We start from the raw sequence: 24,501 nt of genomic DNA on the forward strand, positions 1-24,501 counted from the left end.
TGCAATAATTTCTTCTTACATTGTTTCCATGTCCAGGGGGTGTGCAATACGGCAGCTGACAATCTGTCTCACGTCAAATTTCAGGCATTTCATCAAGCTCTCCCATCAGCGTCACCCACGGCCTCCATCAATCCATCATTTCAAACAGCTCATTCTGGATTAGAAGGCATCATGCGGCATAGCCAGTCTCTGTCCCACTTGGCACCATCAGACAATACACATAGAACATACGACAGAGCATTCACACTATTCAACAGGTTCCTGTTGGAACACAACATCACGCACCCCTTTTGTCATGACGTCTCTTCCGGGGTTGGCTTCTTTTGCCACCTCAAACTCAAATGTCATACAACACCATCAAACTATCTCACCGGCATTTCAACATCATATGCTAATCATACACCCCAATAACATCAGCTTCATGTCCTCGCACCAGATCAAATCCATACTCAGAGGATTCAGGAAACGGAACCCGCACGTCCAGCCCAGAGGCTACCCATAATCAATCATATCTTCAAAGCATTATCCGACTTACTGGACGCCACGCCTCTTGAAACAGATACCAACTCAATCATCAAAACGGCAATTTACTTGGCCTTCTACGGATTCCTGAGTTCCGGGAAATTCACTACAGCCTCCACGACCCGAACCTCACCTTGTCTTCTTGTCGCCCACGTGTCAAAACACATGGTTCACTACATCCTGTCCTTACCTCACTCCAAGAATAGTCAGCACTTACCCGTCAACATTTCATATTACCCCACGCACAACAGATGGTGTCCAGTCAGGGTCCTGGATGCTTACAATCAGCGTCACAAGTTCTACCCTCTCAACCGCTACTTCACTACATGGTTCGGTACTCACCACCACCACCTTCATGACCCATGCCGGGTCATCCCTCACACAACTAGGCCTCAACGCAGCCAACTACTCAGGGCACTCTTTTCGCATTGGAGCCACGTTCACGGCCTCCAGTGCCAACATCCTCACTCATGTCATCAGGGAATTGGGGCGCTGGGAGTCATCCGCTTACGCGCAATACATTCCCAATCCAACACAAGAGTTAAGAGTGGCTTTCCAAAACATGTCGGGTCAAGCTATTGATACATCACTTGGCTACAATAAACTGGTTTATTTCCATTTTTGCCCTCTTCTTTCTCAGGCCTACCTCATCCTCGGTTTCGGCACACCACAACCGACTGCACTCATTCCCTGCTTTCCCAGGGCTCTTCACTGTTCTACCGTAAGCCCCTTACACGAGTATTAAGGCAGATTGCCTGGATTTGTGGGAGGGGCTGAGGTCCGCCTCCAGCCTATTTAGGGCACTCCCCTTACCTGGCTCCTGCATCATTGAGGTCTGAGCTTTTGACCCTCCCACCACTCCACTCATTTACAACTCATTTCTTCCATATCTTTTCCTTGGGTAGGCCTTCTTCTTTCTCAGGCCTACCTCATCCTCGGTTTCGGCACACCACAACCGACTGCACTCATTCCCTGCTTTCCCAGGGCTCTTCACTGTACTACCGTAAGCCCCTTACACGAATATATATATATCACAAGGGCTCAGGCTGGGTAAGAGATGTGGTGCAGGTACAGACACTTTTGTCTAACTTTACACCAACTATTGGTTGGCTTACTTTGCAACAGAATTTTATGGCAGAATTGTATATCCCCTTATTTAAAAATCGGAAATAAAATGGAAAACCATAATGAAACAAAAAAATATATATTTGTTTATAGCTCAGATGAGTACATTAGAAACATTTATTGTGATTTCAATGTATTGATAATCACAATAACCTGTACATGCATAAATATATTTTTACATACACTGGAGAAAAGTCCTGACTATTTATGGATGGTTGACAACCCTTACCCTATACTTCAGTTTTGTTTTTTATTTCCTGCTGTAGGCATATTGACTTCACTGATGAAAACAAAATCAAACACAATGCACCAGCACTCTGCAAACTTAGAATATTTGAAATAATGCATAATAATTCACTATATAAAAGAATATAAGGTACTCAGTAAATATATTTTGATCAAAATAATTTCTGCCCATCCACCACGGCAAAGTGATCTCTTTCTGGATGGGAATCTACTCTATATGATACCTGTCTCTGTGCCAACCGGCCTCAAGTTAATTTAGGGAGAGCAGGTTCCATGTGTATACTGTGTTTGCTGTATATGTTACCTCTCTCTATGCCAGCAGACTACAGCTATATGTGGTAAGGATGGACAAGTTAGGCTGAGTTCACACTTTAGTTTTTTGGTCAGTTATTTCCATGAGCCATGTGAGCCAAAATCAGATGCAGGTCAAAAACACAGAATAGGTGCAAATCAAATCATTAGACCTGATCTGTGGTTTTGTTTCACAATAACTTATGGAAACAACTGACCATATAACTGAACTGTGAACTCAACCTTCGGAGCGCACAATCAAGATCACTGTCAAAAACTAACATTTTGAAAACCATATGTAAAAATTAAATGCAAAATCAAGATATGGCTATTTTCAGTTCTTAGATATGTGATAAGAACTGAAAATCATGGAGGCTGTATTTATGTAGTGAACACACACTTGACTCATGACTTGGCTCATGACTTTAAACAGGACCTGCTATCAGTTCTCCTGACATGTCTGCTGTAATGAATACTTGTATTTCCCTTGAAATAACAATACTGGAGCATCTATTATTAGAAATGCATCAATAAATTGACAACTGTTATGCCTCATTCACATGTCAGTGTTTGATTTCCATCAGTGATTTTGAGCCCAAACCAAGTGCGACTTTAAACACAGAACTTTTTCTTATACCTTATGTCGGTGGAGGCTCCAGTCCTGGTTTTGGCTCACAATCACTGACCAAAACACTGACATGTGAATGAGGCTTTAGGTGTGTGTCCCTACACAGTTTTACACTGTCCAATCAGTGCTAACATTGTTAGAGTGTTTTGGGACACACCTTATAAACAAGCTGAATAGTAATTCCCAGTGTTACAGGCAATGTGTGTGGATCCACTGTACAAACTAATGGTTTGACTTAGGACTAAAGGGCATTATCCTGACAGTCCTCCAGTATTCACCCTTTAACTCCTATACAGAGATCTAGACCTTGCTACAGAGTTGCCACCATGCCGCTACCTCTTGAGATAGTCCTGGTGTGGTTGCAGGCTGACCTAGTGGGTCAGAGACACTGATGCAAAGCACCAAAGGATCAGGCTGGAAACAGGCCGAGATCAGGTCAAGCAGTGTACTAGCATATCCAGGGCAGGCAGCTTTAGGGCAATTGAAAAACCAGGCTAAGGTCATGGCAAGTGGCTAGAAGTCATAGTAGGTAGTTGGTAGTCAGGGGGCTTCCCTCTTCATTACCAAGTACACAGGTAGTTAGACAGAGAATCACATCTTTGCTAGTTACTGCAGACTGGGAAACCTAAAGCTCAGGCACACTCCTACTGGGGAGGATGCCTTAAAGGGGTTGTCTCATAAAACTTATTGGGAATTTCACAAGAAAAATAATGGTGTGCTTGGTTTTAACGTAACTTTATTCTTTCATGAGTTATTTACAAGTTTCTGACCACTTATAAAATGTGTTCAATGTGCTGCCCATTGTGTTGGATTGTCAATACAACCCTCTTCTCCCACTCTTCACACACTGATAGCAACACCGCAGGAGAAATGCTAGCACAGGCTTCCATTATCCGTAGTTTCAGGTGCTGCACATCTCGTATCTTCACAGCATAGACAATTGCCTTCAGATGACCCCAAAGATAAAAGTCTAAGGGGGTCAGATCGGGAGACCTTAGGGGCCATTCAACTGACCCACAATGACCAATCCATTTTCCAGGAAACTGTTCATCTAGCTGGCATGTTCCCTGAGTTTTTCCAGCAAGATGGTGCACCACCACATTATGGGTGTCAGGTCCGAGCATTCCTAGATGAACAGTTTCCTGGAAAGTGGATTGGTCGTCGTGGGCCAGTTGAATGGCCCCTAAGGTCTCCCGATCTGACCCCCTTAGACTTTTATCTTTGGGGTCATCTGAAGGCAATTGTCTATGCTGTGAAGATACGAGATGTGCAGCACCTGAAACTACGGATACTGGAAGCCTGTGCTAGCATTTCTCCTGCGGTGTTGCTATCATTGTGTGAAGAGTGGCCCACGACGACCAATCCACTTTCCAGGAAACTGTTCATCTAGGAATGCTCGGACCTGACACCCATAATGTGGTGGTGCACCATCTTGCTGGAAAAACTCAGGGAACATGCCAGCTAGATGAACAGTTTCCTGGAAAATGGATTGGTCGTCGTGGGCCAGTTGAATGGCCCCTAAGGTCTCCCGATCTGACCCCCTTAGACTTTTATCTTTGGGGTCATCTGAAGGCAATTGTCTATGCTGTGAAGATACAAGATGTGCAGCACCTGAAACTACGGATACTGTAAGTCTGTGCTAACATTTCCAGGTTGGGTCAGTGACTTCATCGTCCACCACATCCTCTTCCACTTCCTCACTCTGCTCATCCTCCTGACTTGTTGACCTAACCACTACCTCAGTGACTGATAACTGTGTCTCATCCTCTTCATAAACCTCTTGAGAGAGCAATTGCCGTTGAGTTATTGGCAACTGTGTCTCATCATCATCCACCTCATTAAACAGTAATTGCTGTTCCCCACCGTCATCTTCTTTTGATTGTGGATGCTCAAGAGTTTGGGAATCAGGGCACAAGATCTGTCCCTCTTCAAGCGTGTTTGGCGAGAGGGGCCAAATCAAGGAATGGCACTGAAAAGAGCTCCTCAGAATATCCGAGTGTGGGATCACTTGTTTGCCCAGACTCTCCATGGTGGGAGGAAGGATGATGAGGGTGAGGATTTGGTTGAGCAGACTCTTGCGCCTAGAGACTAGACTTTGTGGAAGACAGGTTGGTGCTTAACCGACTGGAGGCATTATCTGCTGCAAACCAACCGACCACCTGGTCGCACCGGTCTGACTTCAAGAGTGGTGTCCTATGCCGCCCTGCAAACTGGGACATGAAGCTAGGTATTGTGGATAATTGTTTTTCTTGTGCTCTGGCAGCAGGCACAGATTCACTGCGCCCAGGGCCATCATGGCCACTGCCCCGTCCCTTACTGCTCGCCTTCTTCATAATACATGTTATATATGATTGAAAGTCTGTCACACGTACATTAGCGTAGGATTTGGAAGTGTATGCGTAAATACATTAAAAAAGGTATTTGGGATGTGGAGGAGATGTAGCACAGATAATGTCAATGCTGTCACCAGCGGCTAATGAAGAATTACAGGGAATGTCACAGGTATTTGGGATGAGGAAACGTTATCCAGGAGAGGTACCACCGGTAATGTCACTGTCCGCAGTGTCTACGCAAAAAAGTACACTGTATGTCACAGATACATTTTTCCAGCGCACACGTTACAATGCAGATGTGGCACTGGTTATGTCACTGTCAGAAGCGGACACGGTCTATTGAAAAAGTACACTGTATGTCACAGATAATTTTTTTCAGCGCACACATTACACTGCAGATGTGGCACTGGTAATGTCACTGTCACAAGCAGACACCGTCTACAGAAAAATTACACTGGATGTCAGATATTTTTTGGATGCGCACACTTTACATTGGAGATGTGGTGCAGCTAATGTCACTGTCCGCAGCAGACACCTTCGACGGAAAAAGTACACTGGATGTCACAGATATTTTTTGGATGCGCACACTTTACACTGGAGATGCGGGGCAGATAATGTCACTGTCCGCAGAGGACACAGTCTACGGAAAAAGTACACTGGATGTCACAGATAATTTTTTGATGCGCACACTTTACACAGGAGATGTGGCACAGCTAATGTCACTGTCTGCAGCGGACACCTTTGACGGAAAAAGTACACTGGATGTCACAGATTTTTTTTGGGATGCACACACTTTACACTGGATATGCGGCGCAGCAAATTTCGCTGTCTGCAGCGGCCTAACTATTGTGCGCTATTTAGCGCAGGATGCGCTAAAATAGATATTGCTGACACACACAATAGCCCTTAGAAAAATTTTGGGTCTGTAAAGTTTTAGCAATTTAGCGCAGGTTGCGCTAAAAATATAGATTGCTGCTGCCACACACAATAGTCCTTAAAGTTTTAGTGGTAAAAATATTCTAAATCACTCCCGGCACTGTCTGTCCCTTCCTCAGCACAGCTCTCCCTGACTAAGAATGAGCTGAACATGCGTCATCGGGTGGTATATAGAACCCGATGACACGTCCGGCCAGCCAATCACTGTAATGGCAGCAGCCAACATGGCTACGGCATTACAGTAAGGGCAGTACTTGCGGGGCGGGGCAGATACTCGAGCATTGAGCTTGAGCACATGCGGTATTTGGCCGAATACGGCCATGTGCCGATCATCAAGATGCTCCAGCCGAACTGGTGTTCGGCCGAGCATGCTCGATCATCACTAGTTATAGGGTTATTTATAAAGAGACAGCAGGAAATCAAGAGAATTGTCATCGAATTATTGGATGACCACGTTAGGGACAAACTTCAAACTCTCAGATGGGGTTATTCCCAACGTGATCACCAATTATCATTGGTGCAGCAGTTTGGAGGATGTCAAAACTTTGTATAACCTTGAGAACGAACCAGCAAATCTGAGAGGATTGGGTCCATTCACAGACCTTAAAAACAAAAGTTGCAAAATGCCACCACAAGGGGATTTATCCTGCATAGGTGTCTTTCTGAAACATCCCACTACAGAACTAGCAAAGACTTAGACCAACCTATTCAGATTCAATTGCAGTTCTAACGAACGGAGAGCAATTGTAAATCTTGAAAAGGATAAATCCATCCCCATCAAGCCCTCAGACAAAGGGGGGAATGTGATAGTGATGGACACCATGCAATACAAAGAAATGTGTCTGAATATCCTTAAAGATAAGGACACTTACGAACGCATCCCCCTGGATCCCACTACCCAATACCAATTGGAACTTTGGGATGTTTTGTTAAAACGATTCATCTGATAGGGGAAGATGAATTTAATTATTTGTATCCCCTACATCCAATTATTGCAAATTTTTACTGCCTACCCAATATACACAAGGGAATCGCGCCGCTAAAAGGCTGCCCTATTGTATCTGGGGCGGGCAGCCTCTCACAAAAGTGTGGAGTACCTGTATATGTTGATCAAATATTGAGACCATTTGTTCAGTGTCTCCCCTCTTACATTAGAGACACTGGGAACTTATTGACCAAATTGGATGGTATCACAGTAGAAAAAGATTGGTTCCTAGCATCAATATACGTTGAGGCCCTTTACTCATCAATTCTGCAGGAGGCGGGCATCTCTGCTCTGGAACATTTTTTGAGAGCCAGGGGTCAACAATTCTCTGTACATAATGCCTTTGTTTTGGAACTTTTGCATTTTGTGCTGACTAGGAACTTCTTCCTCTTTGACAACCACTTCTACCACCAGCTCAGGGGCACCGCTATGGGCAGCTCCTGTGCGCCTTTCTATGCAAATTTGCTCCTGGGCTGGTGGGAAGAGACAATGGTATTTGGGGATGCACCAATACCAGGTACAACTCATGTGGCACTCTGGGCACGCTTCATAGATGACATTTATGTCGTCTGGAGCGGTACCAGGGCTGACTTCACTGAGTTTGTGACACATCTAAATGTGAATTCTATAAATATTAGATTCACATTGGTCATTGAAATGGAGTGTTTACCTTTTTTGGATATTTCTATCCAGAAAACAGAATGGGGACACTTAGAAACAAGCATCTACCATAAACCCACCTCTACCAATTCCCTTTTGAGATGGGAGAGCAATCATCCTGCACCCCTCAAACGTGGAATACCTACCGGTCAATACGTGAGACTAAGATGTAACTGCTCTGAACAGAAAACATTTATCCAACAGGCAGGTGACCTAAGGACCAGGTTCCAGGAACGTGGTTATCCCGACAGGGTACTTCGTACAGCATATCAGAGGGCACTTAAACAGGATCGTACTACATTATTACATCCCACTACCATTCCCCTTCAGATGACGCAGGGCATTATACGACTAATATGGACCTTTGACACAGCATCTGGTCCAGTGATGGCCAGTTCGCATTGTTCGCCTGCGAACACATGCGGGCTGACATCTTTTCTCACAAGTCCGGCGATGCACAGGTAAGGCCTTACCTGTGCCTGTGCCGCGAGCCGGTCTGAAATCACATGGAGTCACCGGGAGCAGGCAGTTCTGAGAACAGCCGCCGGGGGCCTTCATCGGGCTGTTCTAGGAACTGCCTGCTCCCGGTGACTCCATGTGATTTCAGACCGGCTTGCGGCACAGGCACAGGTAAGGACTTACCTGTGCATCGCTGGACTTGTGAGAAAAGATGGCAGCCTGCATGTGTTCGCGGGCGAACAATGCGAATTGGCTATCACTGATCTGGACATGTTAGAGGCATTATATATCGACATTGGGACACTTTACTGATGGATCCGGATTTGAAAGATGCTCTTAGTCCCCATCCCACAATTACATACAGGCAGGTTAAAAGTCTAAGAAACCGCCTTGTGCACAGTCACTTTACACCAGGGATGCCCAACCTGCGGCCCTCCAGCTGTTGCAAAACTACAACTCCCAGCATGCTTGGACAGCCTACGCCTATGAGCTTACAACAGGGCATGATGGGAGTTGTAGTTTTACAACAGCTGGAGGGCCGCAGGTTGAGCATCCCTGCTTTACACCATCGCACAGCCCAAAAACCTGGCTAGACAATCCACTAAAGGGCTGCTACTGTTGCGGAAATTGTAGCTTCTGTAAGTGTGTACAAGTGTGTAAGACCTTTACCGGGAGAGAAACTGACACTACCTATCAATTGTCGTACTACAGGAGTAGTGTACCTAATCACCTGCGAGTGTGGAACACAATATGTGGGGAAAACATGGAGGGAGTTCTGCCGACGTATTGGGGAATATCTCAATGATGTGCGGAATAATAAGGACATGTCAGTAGCCAGACACGTGAATGAATTTAATCAGGGAAGACCAAATGCGATTAAGTTTACGGGAATTGAACGGGTCAACCGGTCACCCAGAGGTGGTGATTGGGAAAGACATATTCTGCAAAGAGAGACCTGGTGGATCTATAAACTTAACACACCAAGCTCCAACGGTCTCAACAAACAACTGAATTTAGTTTTTTATCTCTATCATCATTAAATTACTCTTAGGAGTTCATAATAGTCTCTGGCAGTTTAATATAAAAACTTATTATTTATTCCAGCCCAAAATGTTCCAGCTTTTTCTTGCCTCTTATTCTATTATGAGCGATCTGCTCTATCTGAGCAGGGTGGACCACTTGCGCTGCGGTTATTCAGCTGCGCTGATGCCACTTCGTTCCACCTGGACATGCCCCCTCCACGGCTTCCCCTGACTGCCCGTATGATGCTCTTTTACTCATGTCTGGCAATACCCCGGCCCTTTGTATATGGTAGCACTCTGGACCATATGTCCTTTACCATCTAGGGTGGGCATTTAACTACCCCCCCCTTTTTCTTTAATAGATTTTGTGTCACTACAGTATAATACTATATTTTCAGAATGAATTTTCAGTAACACTGGGAGCATTATTGATTCCTGTATACTCCCTTACAGTTTAGCTGTTTTACCACATTATCAGCTAAACTGTTGCCCCTTATCCCCTGATGAGTCTGGGGTAATAATAATAATATGACGAAACGCGTAGGGACATTCTCCCTTCCCTGTGGTCTATCATCTTTCCTCTAGGGTAGGGACTTCTAGGGCCTCCTATTTCAGGGCAAGGTTCCGGACGGGGCTGCCCTTGTCAGGGCGATGACTCAGTATTAGGAGGACATCAGGGCATACTAGTTCTGACAGGGTGGTTTAGGAACGGTGTTCATCACCAGGACCCTGCTCGTCATCTTCCGTGAAGTGATTTTCAAACCATACCCCAAGTGTGATTTTAGATATCTTCCGCCTACCGGCAAGACTGTTCTTTTTATTTCTGGCAATTTTTATAATGAAGAGTGGACGGCTTTCGTGTTATTTTGGCCTTGATATTTGCTCACTAAGAGGCCATTTGACATTTTTTGTTATTGTTTCGTGTTTGTGGCACATGTGGTGTGTGCACACACCTTTCATTGTTATCATTATTGTGATGTAAATTGAAAGCATCCTAGTATTTTATTCAATTGATTGAACGTTAAGTTTTAGTAAGCTACTACCTCCTATGTTTTTCAGTTATATATTTGAGTATATACCACTTTTTTTAATCTCTTTTTGTCCTTTTTTTGGTTGTTGGGATGATCAAAATGCAACTATAAAGGCACAGATTTTTTTATAGTGTTCATTGTTTGGGTAAATAATATGATGATGACTTTATAGTTTACATTTTTACAGACCAGTGAAACCAATTTTGTATATTTTTGTTACATAATAATGTCTTTTAGTTTTTTTTTTTTTTTTAAATGTGTTCGTGTTTTCTTTTTTTTTTTTTACTCAAATCATTATTATTATTATTTTTTTTTTACTGTATTAGTCCCACAAAGGGCCCTGTACTTGATTGATTACACAGTCTAATACTTATATAGTAGAGTGTATTATGCCTGCCTGTCCCATGGCCTATCAGAAAATGCCTCTGGCACGACCTAATAGGCTTCTGTACTTGTCAGATTCCCATGCCTTTACATGGCCTTGGCCACCACAGCAACCATCAGCACCCAAGGATCGCATCATGGGCAGCTCATAGGTAACAGAAGAAGTTCTTTCTGTCTGTTTAACCATCTAGATCCCTTGGGTTAACGCCTTAGCAGTGCTTTAGGCCTCTTTCACACGACAGTATGTCTTTTCCAGTGTTTTGCGGTCCGTTTTAAACGGATCCGTTGTTCCGTTTTTTGTTTCCGTTGTGTTTCCGTTTCCGTTCCGTTTGTCCGTTTCCGTTTTTCCGTATGGCAAATACAGTATACAGTAATTTCATAGAAAAAATTGGGCTGGGCATAACATTTTCAATAGATGGATCCGCAAAAAACGGAACGGATACGGAAGACATACGGATGCACTTCCGTATGCATTCCGTTTTTTTGCGGACCCATAGACTTTAATGGAGCAACGGAACGTGATTTGCGGCCAAATATAGGACATGTTCTATGTTAAAACGGAACGGAAAAACGGAAACGGAATGCATACGGAACACATTCCGTTTTTTTTGCGGACCCATTGAAATCAATGGTTCCGTATACGGACCGTATACGGACCGCAAAAAACGGCCAGTAAACGGGAAAAAAAAAAACGGCCGTGTGAAAGAGGCCTAAGACAAAGATTTCCACACCATTGGGTACTGAACATTAGGTTATCGCCTGAGTAGAGATGAGCGAAGTAATTGAAACTGAAACTTTGATTCAGCTGCTTCGCCAAATTTCACAAAGAAATTTACTTTGTGACAAATGAATTTGTCACAGAGCGCATTTCTTTGTATGTAGCAGGCACAATGATATGGAACAGCGATGGCGCCGCCCCCCATCATTGAACTCCTCAGATGTCGTGTTCATCGCTGATCGCGGCTTTGGAGATTAACATTGAGGGCTTTCAGGGATTAATCCAGTAAAAAAAACCTCACCTTATCTATTTGCCCTATTTGTAGAGGCTGCCGCGGCCATTTTGTTTGTAGGCAGTGCGCGAAATCTCGCTTGGTAATGTGATGATGTCATCATGCTGGCCAAGGTAGTGATGTCATACATCACTGCGCGTGAGATTTTGTGTGTTATCTTCAATCAAGATGGCTGCGGCGGCCTCTTCGCGCTCAAATTGATGGAGTGAGTATGATTTTTTTTGTTGTTTTTACCGCCATTTCAGGGAAGATTGAATTGTTACAATGAAGCACAAGGAAATTTGTCTTCATGGCGAATCAATTTTTTTCTGAAATTTGGATCCTACAGTGTATGCTTTCCTATTAACAAGCAAATCCTGTGTTGTCCAATCCGGCAGTTATACTCCCCTCCCTCTACATTTGGGCTATGACGGTGAACATAACCTTCAAGAAATTTTCCTATCACAGAAAGGGGTGGCATACTGTTAGGATAAGCCATCACTTACTGATCATGGGGATCTTACTGCCAGGAGTCAGACCACCACAATTCTTACAATGAGAGGACTACAGAACATTCTGTATGTCCTTCCTAGTATTGGACTGCATATTGATTTTCTAAGAGAGTTATGTTAATGTGGCTGTGAGGAAAGCTAGAGAGATTTTGGCCTCACTGTGCTTTGGATCAGCACTTGTCCTAGAGGTTGAACTTTCACTGATTGTAGCAATATTCCATACTGTCATCAGATGGGAATCCCTCTTTAAAGGGGTTATCCCATGATTCATGTGAAAATGAGCCCTTTCTAACAAAGCTAGAACCAGCCCTGTACCTCACATGGATCCAGAGATCTTCCTATAAATTGCTCCAATTTCTCTGCTAGATTTATTTCAAACTGACAGCTCAAGGGGAATGTACGTTCTCAGAGGGCGTGTCTTTCTTCTGTAGCTCTCTCCCAATCACAGCTCAGGAGGCAGTTGTAGGATTAAACTGAGCATGTGCGGCCATCTCAGTGAGCAGGACAAGGAGATAATAAAAAACAAACAGCAGGTGGCGCTATACAGACACATTTTAGTAGCGATACTAAATGTTTAATTACATCCAATTACAAAAGTACTCAGATCCAGGTACCGGTTTGAACACTAAAGAATATGTTTCATGGGACAACCCCTTTAATTAGCATGAATTAATATTGGCCTTTTCCTATATGCAGTGGGGGAGATTTATCAAGAACGATGTTTTCTATGCCGATCTTTATAGCCCCCTGAGCTTCTGGAGAAAGAGTTCCATTTATGACCAGGTGAAGTCCCTGCAGCTAGAATGAAATCTACATCAGTGAATGAGAAGCTGACCTGAGGAAATAAATTACAGTCCAGGACACTTGAATAATGCTTTTCTTATTTGCAGAAATATGGTTCTGAAACAACTGTTATATTTCTTTGCCAGTGACTTAATGGCTGAACATGTGATAAGATTATGCTGACATTACACTACACATTACAGCTAGTCTCTGTCATATTCCCAGCATTGTACACTCATAGATTAACCTTTTCTCTGTTTCTTTCTCTGTGTGTTCATACTCCCTTTTCCTCTCACGTCATCTACTCAGAGGATGCAGAAGGCTGCTAAAATCAAGAAAAAAGCGGTGCGTGGAATGTTTCCTATTTTTAATGACATCCATGTCATTGTCTTTTTTCATTCCATCAGCATCCAAACCATTTCATTTAAGTTTGAACTGATCATTTTTGTGTGTATCAACCGAGTAAATCACCTTACCAATCTAAATAATGCTATTGGGACATTTATGGCATATTGATAGGATATACCATAAATAGGTGTAGGTCCTATCTGAAGAATATGGGCCCTGACATGAATAGAGAGCAAACTGCACATGCATGCCTTTATCCATTCACTGCTATTGGACTTCTAAAAAAATAGCCAAGCACTGGAAGTCCCATAGCGGCAGAGGTGTAGCTAGGCGTTACACCCAGGGCAAGGATTTAGCATTGCGACATCCTCAACCCCCCCACCCCTCCACCACCACCTCGCAATTCACACCCAAATGTACACAAAGAGTGAAAACTTTTCTTTACACTAAACCACACCTCTAAGGCTTCGTCCACATTTCCGTGTTTCACTGACATGTGTTGTCTGCATTTTCCATGGACAGCAGACGTACCCATTGATTTAAATGTATTTGTTCACATCCACTACTTTGATCCATGATGTGGACCAAGCACGCCCATTGAACTCTATGGGTCCGTGAAAATCACTGACACACATCCGTGTTGTGTCCTTGTTGCGTCCGTTTTTCACTGAAGAATTTGCATGAAATCCAACTCCCATTGTTTTCCATGGGGAATCCAGACTTTATTTCATATGGCATGGACTTTTCTACAGGTGTATTTTAACTGTCTGAGCATGCTCTAACACATCTAATAGCCTAATATCTGGGGGGGGGGGGTTGACTTTCAATGAAAAGGGGTCAGTTGAGATAAAGGGTTGGGTGAGATAAAAGGGGATGGGGAAAAACTAGGGACTGAAATATAGAGGAAGTATAGCTTAAATCAAAACGGTTTACTTGGTCATCTCCTTTCATAGATGAAACATTGGGTTCTGAGGAACCTCCATCATTGTAGCAGGCTCTTGTGGTACACAGCATAGAGTATAGTCATCTGATGTATGTATTCTCTGCTCCACTATTGTTCTGTTTTTCAATAGTTCTGTTTTTTATCATTGCATTTTACTCTTTTTGGACTCATTTTTACAATTGGTCTTTATTAAAACTTTTCAACAGTTTTTGTCTTACAGCTTTTATTTTCAGTGTATCTGCAGACCTCTTTTTCTGCTTTACCGTCAGGGAGCTGCTCTGATGTTTTTGTGTTTAGTCCTTACAATATCTTTTCTAATTTCTAGCCCAAAATGAGTAAAATTCATGTTCATGTTCATGGCCTTTAAGCTGTTATTGTGCAGTATGTATATTGTTGCATGCCAATTTTTTTATATTTTTAAATTCCAAGTGTTATTTGGACGTGAGTACTATTCAAAATAATAACCTAAAACCTCCCATCATCCCATACCCTTAAAATTTACATCCTGCTGCTAAGAAATTCTTACAATTTCTAGTATTGTGCTGCCTCTCTGGTATTCTTCATCTATACTTGGACTCATTCACAGTACATAATGATAAGTGCCTTGACTGATGAGATGTAATTTACTAGAAAACAGTTCCAAAAATCTCCTCTGCAGCTTTGTTTTTATGCCTCATGGCATTTATCATGAGAAGATGTGATAATTATGGAAAATGTGCCAAGGCAGATCTTTTCTCTTGAGAACAATATGCTGGCTAACAGGGCTTTTTTTAAATATTTCCCAAAGCCAGAAAGTATTTTTCTTATTTTGACTGACTATTTTTGACAAAAAATTACATGAATCTGGTTAATGGTTTAAAAAATAGCACTCACTTACATACTGTGTGTAGAATCATAGGCTAACAATATACTTGCTCACACAAGGCCTCCAAATTAAGTATAAGAGGGGAATAAGCTGTGCCAGACACCTATTGGCAGTTTATCTCTTGTGAAAGCAAATGATCTGGCATCTGCTGACAGAGAAGAATCGAATGCCCTCATACACTTTAGATGGACGGCAAAATCTGTGGTTTCAGCCAACATCTGGTGCATGGTCAACTTCCAGCCCACTCAGACCTCTTTCACTCCCCGACCTCCAGTGCTTGTCTTAGGTCCCTCCATGTAAACTTCAAGTTTTACGCTGCTGCAGCCAATCAATGGTCGCAGCAGTGATCTGCTCCCCTAAAGTCACATGACACAAGCAGAGCAGTGGCTGGTTATTGGCTGCATCTGCGTCAAAAAGGAAGCTTACATGGAGGGACCTAAGACAAGCAGCGTAGGTCGGGGAGTGAACTTGTCGGGGCCTAACACCAGGGATCAGGTAAGCATCATCACCAACGCAGGTCCCACCAGTCTTGGAGGTCTGGAAATGAATACACCTTTAAGTTTATAATGTAACTAAAAGTGGACAAGCTCATGTTGTGTATAGAGTGTGTAGTGTGTGCACTCCTGGTGGGCCCAGCCAACCCCAGTCTAATGCTTTAAAGAGCAGTAAAATATAGCAGCAAAACAGCTAAAGCATCCAGTGTGAATGTGGCCATGGGCCAGCTTGGGTTTATAACTTCACTTTTGTAATTCCAGCCATGATGCAAAGAATACTTTTATATTTAGGGTACAGCCACACGTTCAGACTTCATGATGCAGTTTTGGAATCCCAAATTTGAAGTGAATTAAAAAAAGAAGAGATATATTATCTGTCCTTCATATTATCAATCTTTTTATAATCCACACTTGATGTTGGCTTCCCAAACTGCATCAGAAAACCCGACTGTGTGCTTGTACCCCAACTATACTTTAAATCTGAGATTCATAGTGCACTTTAAGGCAACGTGATTTAGATGGGTCCCTACACTAAGTATTAAAGGGGTTATCTGAGACTTTAATACTGATGAACTATCCTCAGAATAGGTCATCAGTGTCTGATCAGTGGGGGTCCGAAACCTGGGACCCCGACGATCAGCTGTTTGAGAAGGCAGCAGCGATCACAGTAGCAGTGCAGCCTTCTCTCAGCTTTTCCTAGTCCAGTGACAACACGTTCCTCGGTCACGTGGCCTAGGCACAGTTCAACCCCATAGTGAATGAGGCTGAAATGATACCAAGCACCGCCGCTATAAAATGTACAGCACTGTGCTTGGTAAGCACAAAGAAGGCAGCGGTGCTCACAGGAACGCCGGTGGCTTCTCATGAGGATAGGTCATCAGTATTAGGGCTCATGTACACAAACATATTTTTTTCCATGTCATTTTTTTTTTTTTGCTGCCTGTATGTGGAACCATTCACTTCAGTGGGGCCACAAAAAAACGGAAATGACTCCGAGTGTATATTCTATGTCCGTATGTCCACATGGCCGTTCTGCAAAAAAAAACAGAACATGTCCAATTATTGTCCAGAAAAGACAGGACTGTTCTATTAGGGGCCGGCAGTTCATTTCCACAAAATGTGGAATGCACACAGCTGGTATCCGTGTTTTTCGGTTCCGCAATTTGCAGTCCGTTAAACAGCCAACAGTCATGTGCATGAGTCCTTAAAGTCTTGGAAAACCCTTTTAAGGGCTCATGCACATGAAAGTTTTTTGTGTTCCGTATACGGGCCGTATTTTGATTCCATATACGATCCGTATACGGAACCATTCATTTGAATGGGTCCGCAATAGATGCGGACAGCACTCCGTATGCTGTCCGCATCCGTTGCTCCGTTCCGTGGCTCCGCAAAAATTATGAGGCATGTCCAATTCTTGTCCGTTTTGCGGACAAGAATAGGCATTTCTATAATGGGCCTTCTGTTCCGTTGCGCAAATTGCGGAAGGCACACGGGCGGCATTCGTTTTTTGCGTATATACGCAATTTGCGGACCGCAAAAACGGCACAGTCGTGTGCATGAGCCCTAAGCCTGTGCATTAGTGGACTCCCTTCTCTTGGGCCTGTGCTATGTGAGTCACACACGTACCAGGAAGAGTGAGTTGGAAAATTTATATGGCTACCTGATTATCCATTCCCTTCTGTGCAAAGGTCCCTCATTCAGACGACCGTAGTGTTTTGTGGTCTACAAATTGTGGATCCGCAAAACACAGGTACCGGCCCGTGTGTGTTCTGTAATTTGCAGACTGCACACAGCCGGCACTAAGATATAAATGCCTATTCTTGTCTGCAATTGCGGACAAGAATAGGACATGCTCTATCTTTTTGCGGGGCCATGGAACGGAACTACAGATGCGGACAGAGGACATTGAAATGAATGGGTCCACACCCATTCCGGAAAATTGGGGTACAGATGTGGACCCATTCATACGGCTGTCTGAATGATCCCTTCCCTTATTATAAGAACAAAGTCACACCAAAATGTCAAAAAGTCAAGTATAAATTTTTTTTATTTTCCATTAAACATTTGTTTTTCTAAACAGAAAATAGAAATAGATGTGGCAAAAAACATGTTCCAAGGGTGCATACATTTTGTTAAGTTTGCATTCCTGTCTGGGTTGTAACTGGATGGGAAAGCACTATTCCATCCAGCAAAAAAATAAATAAAGACATAAAAAAATAAAAAAAATCAGATGCAGGGCTTTCAATCACAAAAATCATCTGAAAGTGGCATACAATGTTATCTGTTTATCTATCTGCTTTAATATTGTATGTTATTTGTCCCCAAAAAAGCTGCAAATTCACAGCTCACACAGCTCTACCTGTTTTGTTACATGTGCCAGGTTAAAATGGAAACAATTGTCGTAAAAATGTACATCAGTTTGCGTACATTTTTCGAACGGATACAGTTTTCCACAAAAAACAGATTCACTGCTGAAAAAAAAAAAAACATGGGGTGAGATTTATCAAACTGATGTAAAGGAAAACTTGCTTAGTTCTCATTTTCCAAAGAAACTCTCAAAAATGAAAGGTGGAATCTGATTGGTTGCTATGGGCAACTAAGACAGTTTTCTTTTACACCAGTTTTGATAAATGTTCCCCATGGTGTGAAAACACCCATAGGAAAAATTAAGCAGGATCCCTTTCTTAACAAATATTCGTATGTACCACAAAGATCAGACTTTTAATGGATGAATTACGCAAAACATACAACAATTGGAGTCTTTTCATCGGGTTTTCATTATGATAATTAAAATGTGCTGATTAATTGTGATCTGGTTTACAATAAAACACTATATAGAAATCCACCATCAGAAACCATGAAGTCCTATTTATCCCACTATTTATTTGTTAATAATATCACTTATCATTTCATTCTCAATCCAGAACTCTGAAGGAGATTCTCAGACGTTAACAGAAGTGGATCTTTTTATATCGACACAGAGGATCAAAGTTTTAAATGCTGACACACAGGTAGGTTTTCATAGCGTTTTTTTATAGATGGACTAAGCTGCGGGATTTGTAGATAGAACCTTTATATATGGCAGGTGCTCAAAGCAGTTACAGAGGACTAATGTGGTATAACTGAATGAAGACAATGTAAGGTCAATAAGAAGAGAAATCCAGCACAATAGATGCTTTGCAGTAAAATCTTCCGTTTATTTCAGCAACATAACTCCATGTACAGACAGTGAAAACATAAGCGTTATTCTGATTGACGCGTTTCGGACGAAGTCCTTAGTCGTAAGCGTACATGGAGTTATGTTGCTGAAATAAACGGAAGATTTTACTGCAAAGCATCTATTGTGCCGGATTTCTCTTCTTCTTATCACGTTTTGGATCCCCTGGTCCTTCCATGCACGCGGAGTATTTATGCACAAGGTGAGCTGGAATTGCAATTTATTCTTTAATGTAAGGTCAATACTAGGAACATAAGGCCTCTGCAGTCATTTGGTAATATGGCTGAGAAGACTCCTGTAAGGCCTCATGCACACGGCCGTTGTTTTATTCCGTGTCCGTTGTGCCGTTTTTCGTGATTTTCTGCGGATCCATTGACTTTCAATGGGTCCGTTGAAAACTCGGCTAATGCACCGTTTGCCATCCACGTCCGTGATCCGTGGTTCCAGTCTGTCAAAAAAATATAACCTGTCCTATTATTTTCGCGGAAAACGGTTCGCGGACCCATTCAAGTCAATGGGACCGCTAAAAAAAGCGGAGGGCACACAAGATTGTCGTCCGCATCCGTTTTTTTCTTATCATTTGCATGGCTAACTTGACTTAGACATTTTTTTACTTTCCATTATGTCTGGTGGTCCTCCAAAAATAAAGGAAGACACACGGAAACGGATCACGGAACAACGGAACCCCATTTTGCGGAACGGAACACAACGGTCGTGTGCATGAGGCCTAAGGTGGTGGAGTGATACGCCTAGTCATAAGGAAACCGTGCAATCTGTTTACAAAAATCAGTGGACCTGATTTATCAACGGGAAAATTTGAAGTTTTCTTAAAATTTATCTATGTGCTTATAGTTAATGGTCTGTGAGTAGGGTTGAGCGAACCCGAACTGCAAAGTTCAGGTTCGTACCGAACTTTGCGAGTTTGGGTACCCGGACTCAAAACCCAGACTTTTTCACTGAAGTTGGGGCTCGGGTTCGTTGTTTGGGTGATTTTATTATTTTCCATTATAACATGGTTATAACGGAAAATAATAGCATTCTTAAGACAGAATGCTAAATAAAAAGGCCATTGAGGGGTTAAAAATAAATAAAAAATAACTCAACTGGATCGCGCAGCCAGTATCCCCTTCTTTCTTCTTTCTGCAGAACCTGCAAAAGGACCTGCGATGACGTCACTGTGCTCACTACATGCTCCTGCCCCACGGAAGGTATCCGTGCATTGCGGACCGCAATTTGCGGTGCACAGCACGGGCACGGGATTCACATGTTCGTGTGAACGAGCCCTTAAAATGTGCCAAATTTATCAAAGGAGTAAGCTTCTCCTCCACAGCATAGAAAATAGTCCCTGAGTAAAAGAGATATATATGCTATGTAATGCCCCACAATTTCGTTCTTCACTGTCTAGAGAGATGTGTTTAGATATTTCTATGAATTTAGTAGTAGAGGTAAATAAATGAAAGTTGTCTGGACTGCTTCACTATCAGATCACTACTCAGGGAAGGGACCAGGAAAGCTGTTAAGCATGCTGTCCACCACTGAATGCAGGAGAAGGTGGACCAGAAGTATAAAGAACAACAGGAACCACCAAAGAGCAAAATGTATTGTACATAAAAAACCTAATAATATTTTTATTGGATGTACAGTTGTATATTTCAATAGTACTTCATTTAAAATGCACTATTTATGGCGTAGTGATACTTTTCATGGGATAACCGCTTTAAGAGATGCCTGCCTCTCAATAAATATGGCACATCTTCGGGTTTATGCGCCTGAGCAGGTGTAATTTTTCTGCCATAATTTGGGGTTAGATACGGTAAATCTGTTGATGAGTGGAAGCCACAACTCTCCCCCCAAACCCTGCCAAGTTTTTCATCACTGTTAGGCCTCTTGCACACGACCGTATGTATTTTTCTATCTGCAAAAAAAACGGATCCTCAAAAAATACATTCTGTATTTTGCGGAATGGAACAGCTGGCCCCTAATAGAACAGTACTATCCTTATCCGTAATGCGGACAAGAATAGGACATAAAAGGAAAAGAATAGGACACGTTCTATTTTTTTGCGGAACAGAAATACGGAAACGGAATGCACACGAAGTACCTTCCATTTTTTTTGTGGACCCATTGAAATGAATGGTTCCGTATACGGTCTGCAAAAAAATGGAACGAACACGGAAAGAAAATACGTTCGTGTGGAAGAGGCCTTAGGGCTCATGCACACGGCCATTGCCCGGCCGTTCTGTGCATTGGGGACCGCAATTTGCGGTCCCCAATGCACGGTCATCATCCGTGCAGCTGTCGCAGACGGATGTAAACCCATTTAACTTGAATGGGTCTGTGATCCATCCACACAGCAAAAAAAAAATAGAACACATTCCGCACCGCACTTTCCAGATTGCGGACCCAAGTGAATGGGTCCACATCCGTGATGCAGTGCACAAACGGCTGGTGCCCATATATTGTGGACCCGTTGTTTGCGGGCTGCAATATTGGCACGACGGGGAATGGCGCACGCACACGAACGTATTTTGTTTCCGTGTCCATTCTGTTTCTTTGCCTCCGTGTGCATTCCGTTTCCGTATGTCCATTCCGCAAAAAAAAAACTGAACATGTCCTATTATAATCCGCATTACGGACAAGGATAGGACTGTTCTATTAGGGTCCGGCTGGGTCCATTTAACAAAATATTGTATCTGTATCTGTATTTTCTGCGGATCCGTGTTTTGCGGACCGCAAAATACATACAGTCGTGTGCATGGGCCCTTAAATAGTGATCAGTGAAGTCACACATTTTTGTGCAGCTGTAGCGGACACCTATATGCTCAACTTTTACATTCCATTAGAGCAGGGGTGCACAACGTTTCCTGGTTGGGGGCCACATTGCTAGACTGAAGCAATGACTAGGGCCGAATTTAAAGGTGTATTAACAAGTTGGTAAGGCTGATTAGTCAGCCTGCATTTGTGGGAGGGACGGAGGCTCTTCATATACGAGCCACAGCCTCACTCACAGGCGTGTGTTCTCAGGTGCACAGGCCGCATGTTACCTTGTCCGTCGAGGTTCAGCCACGGCTGATACTATATGTTTTTGTCTTGTTACCTGGATCGCCCAGGCCGAGTTAAATGTTGTATGTCACCTGGATCGTCCAGGCCACGTTAAATGTTGTATGTCACCTGGATCGCCCAGGCCACGTTAAATGTTGTATGTCACCTGGATCTCCCAGGTTCAGCCACTGCAGATCACGGCTATGTCATTTGTCTTGTTACCTGGATCGTCCAGGCCGAGTTACATGTTATGTGTTACCTGGATCGCCCAGGCCGAGTTACATGTTATGTGTTACCTGGATCGCCCAGGCCGAGTTACATGTTATGTGTTACCTGGATCGTCCAGGCCGAGTTACATGTTATGTGTTACCTGGATCGCCCAGGCCGAGTTACATGTTATGTGTTACCTGGATCGCCCAGGCCGAGTTACATGTTATGTGTTACCTGGATCGCCCAGGCCGAGTTACATGTTATGTGTTACCTGGATCGTCCAGGCCGAGTTACATGTTATGTGTTACCTGGATCGTCCAGGCCGAGTTACATGTTATGTGTTACCTGGATCGCCCAGGCCGAGTTACATGTTATGTGTTACCTGGATCGCCCAGGCCCAGTTACATGTTATGTGTTACCTGGATCGCCCAGGCCCAGTTACATGTTATGTGTTACCTGGATCGCCCAGGCCCAGTTACATGTTATGTGTTACCTGGATCGCCCAGGCCGAGTTACATGTTATGTGTTACCTGGATCGCCCAGGCCACGTTAAATGTTGTATGTCACCTGGATCGCCCAGGCCCAGTTACATGTTATGTGTTACCTGGATCGCCCAGGCCCAGTTACATGTTATGTGTTACCTGGATCGCCCAGGCCGAGTTACATGTTGTATGTCACCTGGATCGTCCAGGCCGAGTTAAATGTTGTATGTCACCTGGATCGTCCAGGCCGAGTTAAATGTTGTATGTCACCTGGATCGTCCAGGCCACGTTAAATGTTGTATGTTACCTGGATCGCCCAGGTTCAGCTACTGCAGATACCATGCTATGTCATTTGTCTTGTTACCTGGATCGCCCAGGAAAAGCTAAATGTTGGGTGACTACTGGACCGTCAGGTTCAGCCGCTGCTGATACTACGCTATATGTCATGTTTTGTTGTTAGAATAAGTCTCTGCCATACCCCACTCTATCGGTATATCGGGTTTACTCTACTCGCACCCAGAGCTGCGTTCACACGTCCTATACTACTACAGGTTCTTTCCAGGCCCATTTCAAGAACTGCATTCATGTCGCTGTTACATCTATGTTATGCTCCGTTCACAACCAGAGCTGCTGTCATACCAAATTTCATGCTCTGCTTATACCCAGAGTTGTGTTCACACTTATACTGCTACACCAGGTCGTATACCCCACTCACCAAAGCCGCTTTCCATGTCTGCTGTCACATCAAGTTAATATTCCGTGCACATCCAAAGCTGCGTCCGCATGTCTGCTTTTACATCTTGTCCTATACTCCATTCACTACTAGAGCTGCGTTCACGTGTCTGCTTTCGCATCACGTCAATACTCTGCTCACTTTCAAATTGCATTCATACGTCTGCTTATACCATGCTTTTCATGCGCTACCCATACTCAGGGCTGCGCCCATACCATGTTTTTTAGGTACCACTCACATCCAAAGCTCCATTCACCCATTTGTTGTTACATCATGTGTTGTACTCTGCTTCCACTCAAAGCTGCATTCTCCTGTTCATTGCTACGTCATGGTTTTACTCAATAGTCTCACCGGGGCAGTCTGCACCCACCGCTCTGGTTCTTTAATCCTGGTTCATATTCACTCAGACTGGTCTCCTTTTACTTCTGGTTCGTATTTACTTAGATTGGTCTCCTGCCTCAGTTCACCAAAGAGCTCCTCAGCAGAGGTCAGTCGGCCAATAGGAGTAAGTTTCCTGCTATGTTTTCACAAGCTGTTCATTTGCTTGTCACGATAAGAGACTTCTCTTAGCGAACTTGCAATGACTCAGGCTCTTGTTTTTCTCCCATCTCTGTTTCAATTTCATGTTTACGTTTATGGTTCGCAGTGGTTAGTGTTATGTATGCACGTGCTTCGGATTTCTAATGTCTATTTTTTCAACGCCTGTTGGCAGTTATGTTCCTTAGGCCACCTTCTAGCCAATCCAATCATTCAAGCCTCTGCATATCCTATCAGGTCCGGCTTACGTTTTAATTACTTATCATCACCGCAACGTTATCCCTCTGGCTTCAGGGGCCCTATGATTGATCCGGCCTCATGGCTCCGGGGGCCCCTTGACAGTTTTCATGTTTTGTTTTGTTTGTTAGGGGTACGACATGGTTGTAGGCTGGTTAGTGTCCCAGGTTTGCTGTTGGAGGGGGTCATGGTTATGCAAGTCCCCAAGGCATTCTGGTGCTGCATAGGTGGTTTAAAAAAAAAAAAAAACATAAGAGGCTCACCCGAGTGGCTCTTCGCTTATAGGACCTCACGATTAGCACCGACACTTGTAGTTCGCACGGCCATCTGATACTTTTTTCCGCCATAAGAGTCTCGCACGCATGACTTCTGCCATAAGGGACTCGCACGCATGGCTCCCGCCATAAGGGACTCGCACGCATGGCTCCCGCCATAAGGGACTCGCACGCATGGCTCCCGCCATAAGGGACTCGCACGCATGGCTCCC

The 24,501-nt window shown here is 43.6% G+C and overlaps 1 protein-coding gene across 2 annotated transcripts in view; it reads left to right on the top strand.

Annotated features, from left to right (window-relative positions):
* Positions 1–24,501, top strand: part of APBA2 (amyloid beta precursor protein binding family A member 2) — a 496,602-nt gene that overhangs the window by 325,576 nt on the left and 146,525 nt on the right. For both annotated transcript variants that reach the window (XM_040413847.1, XM_040413848.1), the window contains one exon: positions 18,481–18,567. In XM_040413847.1, the coding sequence (XP_040269781.1) occupies positions 18,481–18,567 (87 nt within the window). The remainder of the gene's footprint in view (positions 1–18,480; positions 18,568–24,501) is intronic.

Source organism: Bufo bufo, chromosome 1, assembly GCF_905171765.1.
Source record: "Bufo bufo chromosome 1, aBufBuf1.1, whole genome shotgun sequence".
In the NCBI taxonomy this organism is placed as follows: domain Eukaryota; kingdom Metazoa; phylum Chordata; class Amphibia; order Anura; family Bufonidae; genus Bufo; species Bufo bufo.